This window comes from Martes martes (assembly GCF_963455335.1).
Source record: "Martes martes genome assembly, chromosome: 11".
Classification (NCBI taxonomy): domain Eukaryota; kingdom Metazoa; phylum Chordata; class Mammalia; order Carnivora; family Mustelidae; genus Martes; species Martes martes.
In genome coordinates, this window is record NC_137899.1 from 87,101,868 (window position 1) to 87,115,278 (window position 13,411).

Below are 13,411 nucleotides of genomic sequence, written 5' to 3' on the forward strand. Positions count from 1 at the left end.
TGATTATTTGTATAATTTTCTTTTCTTTATTTCAGGAACATTTTAGTGGATAAACCAAATGACCAGTCTTCAAGGTGGTCTTCAGAGAGCAACTATCCTCCCCAGGTAAGAAGGTAGCTCCTGGTACTATTTAGAATAGGCATTTAATTGACATCATTTATTTGGAATTCATTAATAACTTACTCAGTCTTTGAAATTGTGAGATAGATTTTTATTTCCTTTTTTGTTTAAGTGTTGGAAGAGTTTTTATTTCATAGTCAAATGCAGTGTGGAATTTGATGAAACATAGACTTTTTACTTCTGTCTGCTGGAACATTTCTTTCTTTATTTGTTTTTAAAGATTTTATTTATTTTAGAGAGAGAGAGGGTACGTGAGCAGAGGGAGAGGGAGAGAGAGAATCTCAAGCAGATTCTGTGCTGAATGCAAAGTCCCTTGCAGGGCTCAGTTTCACAATCCTAAGATCCTGACCTGAGATGATTTAAGAATTGGGTGCTTAACTGACTGAACCACCAGGTTCCCCTTTCTACTGGAGCTTTAAAATCTAATATGTATTTTTTCCACATTACTAATGATGTGAAATTAAGTTTCTTGATACCTTTTGAGGAAAATGTTAATGGAAAGAACTGGTTACGGTGCCATTGCTGTTTTGAGCAGTAACTGATCTGAGTGCCAGTATGAGCAGAGGTTATGACTTCTATTGTACTTAAACTCCAGTCATTCTGTAAATGTTTAAGGAAATGTTAGTAAGTTGAACTTTGACTCAGTAACTCAATGACTGCCTTTTAGGGAAAATAAACTTGATATAGTTTGTTATTTTACTAAAGTGGTATATTTAGGTGATGTCAAGACCATGAACTAAATAACTTTCCTTGACAAGTGGTGTCTGAGGTCATTTCAATTAAAAAATAGTCATTCTTTCAGTTATACACTTTAAGCATTGAAACTTATTATGTCCATCTCCTTGAGGAAATGAGTGCTCTGATAGGTAAAGCAGATGGGTAAGTAAAACCTAATTTTTTATTCTAGTGTAATTTTTGGAAGCCTAAACTCTGTACTTATTTTTCCTTTTACATATATAAATATGTATATATGCATACCTTTTTTGGATCACGTGGTATTTAAATGTTCTATTGCAGGGGCACCTGGGTGGCTCAGTCCGTTAAGTGTCTGACTCGGTTTTGGTTCGGGTCATGATCTCAATCAGGGTCTTGAGATCAAGCCCTGAGTTGGGTTCTGTGCTCAGCAGGGAGTCTGCCTCTCTCTCTCTCTCTCCCCCTCTGCTCCTCCCACAGCACATGTGTGTGTGTGCACATGCTTGCTCACTCTCTCTCAAATAAATAAAATCTTTAAACAAGTAAATGTTCTAGTGTAAAGTATACATCCACAGAATATATATTCATACTTTTTATGTATGTATAAGGAATAATATCTATTTATTCATTAACTTTCTTTAGAAATATAAAACATTCATGACCTTTTGAAACCTCTTGTGAGTTCCATCTTATATTTGTCCTCTAACTCCTCCCCAGTAACTATAATTTCATGTTTTGTTAAGCATTTTCTTACTGTATTATATATGTATGTTTATACATGTGTTTTGATTTTTTTTATCTAAGATTTAAGCTTTGACATTATATAAACCTAAATTGAATCACTCATTATAAATCTTGATGTACTTTTTTTTTTTGCTTTACATATAATTGTACTTTCTTAATTTTCACTACTGTATAGTATTCCAGTGTATTAGCATGCCAGAATGTGTTTATCCATTTTGCACTTGATAGGCTTTTCAGTTTTTTATCGTTTTTTGCTATTATGACTAGGCTGCTATGAACAATTCTGTATGTTGTTGTCTCCTGGTACACATGTACAAGATTTCCTTTAGGATATATACCTTGGAGCACAGTTGTTGGATCATAGGGTATATGTATGTTCAGATAATGCAAAACTGTTTTACAAAATGGCTGTATGATTTACTCTCACTGACAGCATATCAAAGTTACTGTGCATTGCACTCTCCCCTTCACTTCTATGGCTCATTTTTAGGTTTTGCCTGTCTGTTAGATCTTTGATTGTAACTCATGATGCTTTTTATTTGCATTTTCCTGTTTATATCCAAGCCTTTTTGCATATGATGGTGGGCTTACATTGTGTATGTTGTTGGTGCATGACCCCCATCCACTGCACCCTGAGGTTGAATGCATTGTGTCTTTTTTTTTTTTAAAGATTTTATTTATTTATTGGTTATAGAGAGAGAGAGTGAGAGCCCAGGCAGACAGAGTGGCAGGCAGAGGCAGAGGGAGAAGCATGCTCCCCGCCGAGCAGAGAGCCGGATGTGGGACTCAATCCCAGGACTGGAATCATGAACTGAGCCGAAGGCAGTCGCTTAACCAACTGAGCCACCCAGGCGTCCTGCATTGTGTTTTTAATCATGCTTTTCTTATTCACATTTTCATTTTACTTAAATGGAGCCCTCAAATTTGGTGTGTGTTTGTTTTTACTGAGTTGTTTTTATGTTTTTACCAATGAATTATGTATCGCTTTTTTATTATTAGTGAAACTGTGGTAACCTCTTTACTGTGAAATTTTCTTTATTTGTTGTGGAACAGTATTTTGAAGGCAGTAGTATTTAATGTGTTTTTACTTATTTATTTGCTTATTCATTCAAAACTTATTTAGTAAGCACCCATGAGGTACCAAACTTTGTAGCAGTGAACTATTGTCTTTCCTCTTAATGAGCCAAGAAATACCTTAAATCAATTAATATTCAGTGTGGTAAGTGCAGGAGTAGAAGTTACTTAAAGTTTTTATGATTTAAAAGAGACTAATTATCATGGAATTAGGTAACATTAATCTGTTTTTCTTCACTGTAATTACAAGTCACATATAACTGGAGTTCCGTGTAGCCAGTCTCAAAGAAAAACAGTCTTGCTAGAAAAATATAACTGAAAGTAATTTCAGTTTTTACTTAGTTTTGTGAGAAACTGCCATATGAGATGGAATGGGTATAGTTTTAATATGTAGATATGTAGCAAGTACTCTTGTACTCCTAGTGAATGTGAGCTAGGTCTATAATACTAATTCCAGCCCTCCTTCGTTCTTTTTTTCCGAAACATATTCTGAAAATTACTAAAAGGGCTGAATTTTTTAAAGATGCCCACAAAAAGTTTATGAAAGCTAGACCTGAAATTGATTCATTCTCAGCATAAGTATAAAACAGAAGGAATCCCTACCTCTGGGGTTACCATGGGAAGAGTTGCATTGGCACTGAGTAGAGAAGGAGAAAAGGAAGAAAATCCATCCCTGAGAGGTTTCAGCCGTGTATTGTTATTTGTTTATATTTGGTAATCAGATTCTTAATACTTGGCTATTCAGGAAACCTTACTGTGTGATTTTAGTTTTAGGTGGTTCTGGATGTATAGCACTCTTTTAAGCTTCTCAATAGAAGCAGGTGCAGATCCTCTCTGGAGGTAGTTACCTTTTCCCGAGGCTTCAGGTAGTCTTCATAAATCATTATTCACAAACATAAAGATAACCAAATGTACAAGGAAACAAGGTACCTTTAGTAAGAACTAGGAAGGAAGTATAGCAGAAACCTGCGAAAAAGTTAGGTATAGGAATTAAAAGTACTAAAAGATACCAGAATTAAAGAATTAACATAACTGTATTTAAAGAAATAAAAGATTGGGGTGCCTGGGTGGCTCAGTGGGTTAGGCCTTTGCCTTTGGCTCAGGTCATGGTCTCAGGGTCCTGGGATCGAGCCACACGTTGGGCTCTGCTCAGCAGGGAGACTGCTTCCTTCTCTCTCTACCTACTTGTAATCTGTCAAATAAGTAAAATCTTTAAAATAAATAAATAAAATAAAGAAATTAAAGATATATTTATAAGGAATAGGAAACTTTAAAAAGCGATTTAACAGATTTGAAAAAAAACAAATCAAACTTCATTAAATGAAAAATATAATAATAAAAATTAATTTTGACCAACTGTACTACTAATAAGAATGTAATAGGAAGAAAAATAATTATTTTTGAAGGTGCAGTGTATTGGTAACTAAGAAGTGTAGAGTGATGGGGCCAAGATTTAGGAAAATACAGGAACACAGAGAGGGGTTCTATTTTAGAGCCCCTTTTCCACTGGGTTTCTATTGATTCCTAAAGAAGTGGTCAAGATACTGAAAAGCTGAACAGCACTTCTGACAGACTCTTGAGTCCAGAAGATAAAGGTCAGAAATCAGAACCTGGAATGTCGTAGAGTAGCAAATTACCATACTCGGTTAGGACCCTAAAGCTATGTTTGAGGAGTAAAGATGAACCAGAGATAGTAACTCTGGCCCTTACAGGGACTGAAGCCCAATTTCATATTATCTCAGTCCTTGAAATTTGATTAAAATAATCAACAAGTGGGGCACCTGGGTGGCTTAGTGGATTGGGCATCTGCCTTAGGCTCAGCTCATGATCCTAGAGTCTTGGGACCAAGCCCTGCATCAGGCTTCTTGCTCAGTGATGAGTCACCTTCTCCCTCTGTGATCTCTCTTGCCCTCTTTCAAATAAATAAATAAAATAAAATAAAAAAAAAAAGAAGAAGTGGTAGTATCACTAGTCATGGGCCTGCAGTAGATATAACTCTTTAAGAAGAAGATAATATCCAGGGCGCCTGGGTGGCTCACTGGGTTAAGCCTCTGCCTTCAGCTCAGATCATGATCTCAGGGTCCTGGGATCGAGTCCCGCATTGGGTTCTCTGCTCAGCAGGGAGCCTCCTTTTCTCTCTCTGCCTGCTTGTGATCTCTTTCTCTGTCAAATAATAAAATCTTAAAAAAAAAAAATGAAGATAATATCCTAGGCATCTAGGTTTTTTTAGTTTTCCATATTTGATATCTACCAAAAATAAAAGTTTACAGATAATAGAATTTTAGGTATAGGTTTTAAAATAAGTGTGTTAAAGAAAAAAAGGAGATGAATATCAATAATGAACATTATGGCAGGGAATTGGGAACTATTAAAAAAAAAATAGAAATGAAAAATACAGTAACCAGAATTGCAGATTGCAATATTGAGAATAAAAAAGAATTATTCAAAAACACTTTCTAAAATGCAATGTGCTTTATGTAAAGAGGCAATATTATTATCATAGATCACTAAGAAAAATAATTATTGCCAATAGTATTAATATGACATACAAAAAATTACTTAACCTTTGTAATTTATTTTAATAATAAACTACTACCCGACCTACATATTTCAGAGCACTTAAGAGGGTACTCAGGATATATAACTTAGTTCTAATATTTTAATTTTGGATAAAGAGAAACCTTTTTTTTTTTAAGATTTTATTTATTTGACAAAGACACAGCAAGAGAGGGGAATACAAGCAGGGGGAGTGAGAGAGGAGAAGCAGGCTTCCTCCCAAGCAGGGAGCCCGATGCAGGGCTTGATCCCAGGACCCTGGGATCATGACCTGAGCGGAGGGCAGATGCTTAACGACTGAGCCACCCAGGTGCCCTTAGAAACCTTATTTCATGAAGTGTTACCATATGATTAGTATGGGAATTGTCCATATTTGTTTTTAATGATTCTAAGTTTCACCCCCCCCCCAAGATAATATGGTAATTTTAAGGATTTGGTGCATATACTAGCTACTTCCACCTTTCTAAAGCTCTGAGAAGTATTTCTATTTCTAGCATGTTTTGGTTTTATAGATATTTGATTCTGTTATTCACAGTTAGTTATGTTTTGTAAAGTTGCCATAAACACTGCACTAGTGAATACTGAGCCATTGCTCCAAGGGGAAGTACAGGGTTAGATTCCTCTGTGTCTATGGTCATAACATTTTTGTCTGCTGATCAGTACATAACCTTACTTTATATGTGTTTCTGTTTGTAGGCACTGTAATTTATATATATTTTATTTATTCATTAGCATTGAACTTAACAGCCTTAGCACTCTAACTCATGCCTGAATGAAGCTTGAAATAAGAGTCCAGAGAGAATGGATCACAGTATGTGTGAGTCTTACCACAGGGAAGCCAGAGAATTTTCAGTCTTTCTCACAATCTGCCTGCTGGCATGTGGCAGACTCTTGAGAAAACTAAGGTTTTGACTCAGATTTAGCCAGAGAAAAATGAACATGTTCTAAGAGACTTACCCACATATGTCTTTGTGTAGGTCCTGTGAACTCAGAAACGCTTCACGTAGAGGCAGCACGCCGGACTCATGTTTCACTAGCTCTCAGTGCTCTTTGCTGCAGGAGTGCAGCAGCCTCTTCATTAGAACTTTTCAAGCCAGGAGGGCACTGAAGGAGAGATTGAAATTCCTCTGGGGCTCAGGGAACTTCTTTGAAATTCCTTTGAAAAGGGGGCAGCAGTGCCCCAGCCTGGCACCTGTTTCTTCCATAAGGCACATCACAACCTTCTCACGGTTAGAAACATTGGACATCACTTTAGCACTCTTATTGGGGATTATTTTAGACAGCAAGATCACCAACAGAAAGCCCAAAAGTATGAAAGATGTGGCATTACATAGACAGTGAAAAGGACATTTGTTTATAGTACAATAGAATTAAACCAAGAAAGCGTATGTCCCTTGTTTGACCTCAGCTGGGAGAGTGTGTATTGGGCAACTCAGATTTTTTTGCCACTCTGCACATGTCTGGGAATGACTGGAAGTGCTGCCATTATTGATTTTGGTGCTGAAAATAAATTTTAGTGAGTAGACAAATTCACAAATAAGGAATCTACAAATAATGAGAAGTCTGTACAGTGACTAATAATTCATTTATTGTGTCTTGAACAGGTCTGAGAATCAGAAAGAAAAAAACAAAGAGGACTCTGAAAAACCAAAATCATTGTGATTAAATTTTAGGTCCTGGGGGGAGGGGTCTTTCCTAGAATCTACTTGGTTATATAATGTTATTCTGGTTAGTTGTTTCTTCAGGTTTCAGCACCTGGAAGTAACTTTGTGCAAGGGAGACAGAGCTGTAAAAGATAGGTACATTAATGTCCAGCTGACACCTGACATAAAGGGTCATGAGGGAAAAGATAGAAAAATCTAAGTAACAAATAGAAAAACAAAAGTGCAATGTTTGGGGGTATTTATTGGAAAAATGGATTAATACTCTATAGTATGTATGTTTCAGTAGACATTACATACCTTCCTCAGTTCTACTTACTGGAAAAAATAAAGTAATAGTCGTTTTCATTCTTGTCCTCATTTCTCTACCCATTGAAGTTTTGCCACAAAGTACCCCAATTAAACTTTTTACCTTTATTCTAAAATTTTGTCACTAGGCTAATCATAATGCAATTCTATTGGATATGATTCTGGTTGGAATTTTTATTCTAATTCTGAAGAATTTGATTGTAAATCTTAAACACTTATGTGGTATGTGATTTTAACATTGTCCTCATTATGAAAGATCCCTCTGTATTATTTTGCTTTTGCTGTATAGCAGATGACAAATTTAGCTGTACACCACTTACTAGCTTGCAGTTGCACAGCAGTAAGTCCAGCATGGCGGTGTTGGGTTCTGTGCTCAGGGTGTCACAAGGCTGAAATCCAGGTATTGGCTAACTTCTCATCTCCTGGCTCTGGGAAAAAATGAGCTTTGCTGTTGTCAGAATTCAGTTTCTTGTGGTTATAGGAATGAAGATTTCATTTTCTTGTTGGCTGTCAGTTAAGAGCTATTCTTAGTTCCTAGACCCTGCTTACATTCCTGGCCACATGGCCCCCTTCATTTTCAAGGGAGCAATGGTGCATCGATTCCTTCTTGTGCTTTGAATTTCTCATTTCTTGTCCCTGATCTCTAGACTCAGAGTTAAAGGACTCATGATTAGGTCAGGCCCACCCATATAATCTGTTTTAATTAAAATGAGCTGACTGGGGGTGCCTGGGTGGCTCAGTGGGTTAAGCCTCTGCCTTTGGATCAGGTCATGATCTCAGGGTCCTGGGATCAAGCCCCACATTGGGCTGTCTGCTCAGCAGGGAGCCTGCTTCCCCCTCTCTCTCTGCCTGCCTCTGCCTACTCTCTGTCAAATAAATAAATAAAATCTTAAAAAAAAAATGAACTGACTGGAACGTTAATTATATCTATCATAATTCCTTCATTGCAGTCCCTGGATTAGTGTTTGACTGAGTGTCTGAGAGAAGGTTTGGTACACCAGGGACCAGAAATTATGCCTGCATTACCTTCTCACCTTTTTGTCTGTAGCTTTCATTCATTCAGTTCATTATGTACAAATTTAATGGCTGCTGTATCTCAGACTCTCTTGTAGGTATTTGACTAAGGAAAATCAGTGAGGTATAAGCAGGACACAGTCATATTTCTGGCCTCATAGAGCTTATTTTTGGAGGAGAGAGACAATACACACAATAAATAATGTATTAAGAGGTGAAAAGTGCTATTGCAATAATCGTGGCAATAATCCTGAAGCTTTTGACTGGGTGGTGGTTTCCCAGGTGAGGAAAGCTGACTATGAAGGCACTCTGAAGAACATGAGATCATATTATACATTTTTAAGCTTTTTGCTAATACGTAAGCAAATACAAAAGATGAATGTTGCCTCTCTTTTCTCTTCTGACTGGGTATTTGACAAGGAAGAAAAGGTAGGAGAGATTCTTGCTTTTATATTGTCTCACGTTTTATATGCCTTCTGTCTCTGTCACATACTGTTGTAAATAGTCTGCCATGGACTCTGTGTAAACTAGGGTCAGAGAGTTCACCTCCTAGAATTGTGTTTCTTCATACGTAAAAATAAGGCTTTAAGGTTATCATGTACTCTTTAAGTGTTTTATTTCTGGATTCCTAAATTTTGTATTATGTGGAAGTCTTTTTCTGAAGGTGGTGGGTAAGTGGAAGTATTACTCTATTACTAATATCAAATCTTTCTCTTTTTTGATAGCAGAAATACTTGTTTTGTATCTATCATAGAGTCATAGGACTCCTTTCATTCTGCTTTGTGTTGTGGTTAGTTGTTAAGTGTGTGTTTTCCTCATTAGATTGTAAGATCCTTGAAAAAGTAGCATTCTGTTTTACTAACTTCTGTATTTCCCCTTCAGTGGTGTCATGACAAAGCTGGGAATTTTGTGTTTGCTGTGATTAAAAAAAAAAAAAAGAAAAAGAAGTATTATGTAGAAAATCAGTGTGGCTAGGTATTAGATTCAAGTCTAATTTAAATGTTTGAATTGTTACGCAGTGTCCAGCAGGCAGGCACACATATCACATTAGTAAGTAATATATTTATCTAGGAATGAAATACAAGTATTTTTCTTTTAATTTATATCTATTGTTTTTTTCAAATGGCTACTAAGTTTTCAGTACATAAATACTTACTAAGTTGTTTAGACCTAACTACTTAATAAATGGAACTGTTAATATTTATTTTGGCCTTGGATGCTGTATTATCTGTTGATGTGTAATAAATTACCCCAAACTTAGCAGTAAAAAACAAGCATTTATTATATCATTCTGTTACTGAGGGTCAGGGATATGATAGTGGCTTAGCCGGGTGGTTTTAGCTCAGGGTGTCCTTGAGGTTGCAGTCAAGGTGTAGGCCAGACTGCAGTTATCTCAAGGCTTGCCTGGGGTTGGAGGATTCACTTTCCTGGTTCTCCAGCTTGTAGATTGCATATGGTGGGATTTCTCAGCCTCCATAATTATGTGAGCCAATTTCCGCAGTAAATCTCTTATGTATCTTTCTATATATCCTATTTCTGTTCTGTTTCTCTGGAGTATTCTAATATACCAACTGTCTTCCACTTCCATGGTTCCCCAGCTTTTACTTTCCTGCTGCTTCTGGGGTGTCTACTCTGCTAGTGCACTTAGCCCCATACTAAAAGCTTTGGAGTGAGGACCTGCTTCACAGCTTTTTGGCTCCCCTTCTTTCTGTGAGCATGCACTTCCCACCAGAGTTTGCCTCTGTGCACTCAGGTATTCTGTATCTTCATATATTTCCTTTTATTAAAAATCATATCAAGGTTTTGTTTTTTTTTTCTTTTTCAGCCAAGAGATTGTTTAAAATGTCTAGCTTCTAGAGATACTTCAACAAATAATAACACTCATTCCTGCAGGGATTTGGGAAGAAGGGTACCTATATATTCTGAAATCTGAAATTAAAAATCTGAATTATTACAATCTTTTTAAATAATACCTGGCAAGGGCCATTGATATTGAGAGTACATTTGTCCTACTCAGTCCTTCCCAGGACTCTGCCTCTTAGAAATAAGAGGATAATAAGTATGTTAAATGTACATAATTATTTAATACAGCAATTCTTGCATAATGTAGTTCTAGGGAGGAAAAGAATACCTATCTGTAGGGGAAGGCTAGAATACATTTTTCATGGGATATTGTTAAGCATTTAAATAAAATGATCTACTAGTTAACTTGGAGGGATTTCTTCCATAAAGAGAAAAGCATGATGCAGAAAAACATCTACAATAAGATCCTACTGTTGTTACCGGAATAACAACTCTCTCTCACCAATATGTATGTATGTATGTAGGTATACATGTATGTGGTTATGTGTGTATATTTGTATTTGATGCAGTGAGCCCAGATAAAGATAGGAAAGGACACATATCTGATTGTTAGCATTGGTGAGAGGAAGAGATGAGGAAAGAAAAAGAGGAAACAAAATCAATTACTTAAAAAGTTATGCTCATTAAAAATAGCATATATGATATTCCACTTATGTAAAGAATGTGTCTGTGTGAGTTTGTGCATAGAGTGCTAAACTGAATTAGTACCAAAATGGTGGTGGTGGTTATATCAGGATAGTGATTTTTAATTTCTTTTAAATTTCATTCTTACACTTTTAAAATCTGTTTTTAAGTTTAAATTAAAGCCATTTTCATTGTGATAGGGCACACATATTTTGAGACCTAAGGAGAAAACACTGCTTTTAATTTGGAATCATCTGTGCTGGTAGGAAGTAATTCTAGCATGAATGAAAACACCCTAAATACTTTAAGATAGTAGTTGCACCCTTCTCCCTCATCAGAATGTTTTATCAGAGTTACTGACCCTGCCATGGGAAACCTGTTTTTCAAGGTCACTGGCAAATATCCTGGCATTGGTTAAAATGTATGTTTAGCAACGCATGTCTTGATAATTGCTTTAAGAAAGATCAGATTATAACTCTTCTAAAATTATAAGCTTCTTCTGTGGTAGTTTGAGTAAAAGTATGGTTTTAGGTAATAGCCTTTGCTTTCTGGGGCCAGAGAAGGCAGTTAAAATGTTTAACAAACTACAAGCATTCTTCTTTTTGTATAATCTAAACAGGTCAGAGAAACTTTAGTGATTATTTAATACAGTTGGGGTGTGTGTGGTGGGTGGGTAGGTGTATGCTTTCATTTTTGTAGTATATTTAGGTTTTTCTTTCTCCGATGAATCTTAACAAGAATATTATCCGGGTAAGTGCAAAGTGAGGAAGGAAATACAAGAAAATATATGCAGTATAATTTCTAGGATACCAGTAAATTTATAAAGTGTCTTAATGGTATTTTGTCCAAATTTGTAAAAGGAGCATTGTTTATAGTACATAATACATTTTTAATCAATGTATTATTAAATGTAAATATAATTTACATGGTCCTTAAGCATACAGTATTCATTTTGAAAAATGCACACATAAATATAATTCATACCTCTATCAAGATATAAAATGTTTCTATCCCCTCAGAAAGACCCTTTCTGTCTCTTAACAGTGAATCCCTATCTCTCCCACCCTCCATCCAAAGACACAGTCTAGATTCTTTTGGCATCGATTAGTTTTTACCAATTCTAAAATTTAATATAAACTGAGTCATAGAGTATATTTATACATGGCTTATTATGTGCAGAATGTTTTTCATGTTTATCCATGTTGTTGCGTGTGTCAGTATTACATTCTTTTCATTAAAGAATACCATTCTCTTTTATGGATATACCATACTCTGGGTTTTGTTTTGTTTTGTTTTAAGATTTATTTATTTATTAGAGAGAGAGAGAGAGTGGGGAAAGGGGCGGAGGGAGAGAGAATATCCAAGCTGACTCCTGCTGAACATGGAGCCCAACGTGGGGCTTGATCTAATGAACCATGAGATCATGACCTAAGCTGAAACCGAGAGTCAGATGCTCCACTGACTGAGCCACCCAGGCACTGTAATTTGTTTACCCATCCTGTTTATGAACATTTGCATTGTTTCAGTTTTTGGTGATTATAAATAAAGCCTTTATATGCATTCTTTTTGAAGATTGTACAACTAATAAGTATTTTTTTTTATTTTGGGTTTATATCTAGAGGTAGAACTGTTGCATTGTAAGGTAGGGGTATATTACTTTCTTTGAAATTATCAGACTCCCAGTTGCTTCACAGCCTCACCAACATTTGGCATTGACACACATTTTAATTTTAGTGATTATTGTTAGTGTGAAGTGGTTTTAATTTATAATTCTTTGATGACTAATGATTTAAGAACTTTTTTCCATTTGCTTATTTGTTATTCATTTATCTTTTTGTGAATCGTTTCTGTTTGCTTTTCTTATCACTGAGTTGTAGGAATTTCTTATATTTTTTCTGGATATAAATTTTTAATTATGTATTGCACATATTTTCTCTAAGTCTGTGGCTTGCTTATTCATTTTTTAAAGGATTTATTTATTTATGTATTTGAGAGCAGCAGAGAGAGAGAGAGAACGCATGCGCATGGAAGCGTAAGTGAGGGGAGGGGCACAGGGAGGGAGAATAATATTTAAGCAGACTCCTGCTGAGCATGGAGCCCAACAACTGGTGCTTGATTCTCAGGACACAGGAGATCATGACTTGAGTCTTAACCAAGAGTTGGACATTTGACCGACTGAGCCACCCAGGCACCCCTTATTCATTTTCTTAATACTAACTTTTATAATTTTTAAAATAGCTATTAAGGTGTAGTTAATGTACAGTAAACCTCACATTTTTGGGGTACAATTTGAAAACTTTTAATCCATATACCCTCAAAAATATCACCACACTTAAAATATTAGACATATGTACTATCCCAGAAGTTTCTTATATCTCCTTTTAATTTATCTCGCCTACCTCCATCTCCATCTCTAGGCAACCACCGATCTGTATTCTTTCATTATTAATTGATTTACATTTTTTAGGATTTTATTTAAATGAAGAAACATAGTATGTATTTCTTTTGTCTGATTTTACTCAAAGATATCTTGAAATTCATCTGTATTGTTTGTGTCAGTAATTCATCCGTTTTTGTTCCTTAGCTGAATTCTCTTTTATCTTACATATCAATTTATTTCTCCTATTACCTGTTGATGGACATTAGATTGTTTCTAGTTTTTGTTGCAAATAAAGATGCGGTGAAAAGTAATGTACAAGTATTTATGGCTCTAATTTGCATCTTAAAAATGATTAGTGATGTTGACTATCTTC

At 35.7% G+C, this 13,411-nt stretch overlaps 1 protein-coding gene across 2 annotated transcripts in view; it reads left to right on the forward strand.

Annotated features, from left to right (window-relative positions):
- Nucleotides 1-13,411, forward strand: part of MKLN1 (muskelin 1) — a 182,181-nt gene that overhangs the window by 47,453 nt on the left and 121,317 nt on the right. For both annotated transcript variants that reach the window (XM_080818012.1, XM_080818013.1), the window contains exon 2: nucleotides 36-105. In XM_080818012.1, the coding sequence (XP_080674138.1) occupies nucleotides 36-105 (70 nt within the window). The remainder of the gene's footprint in view (nucleotides 1-35; nucleotides 106-13,411) is intronic.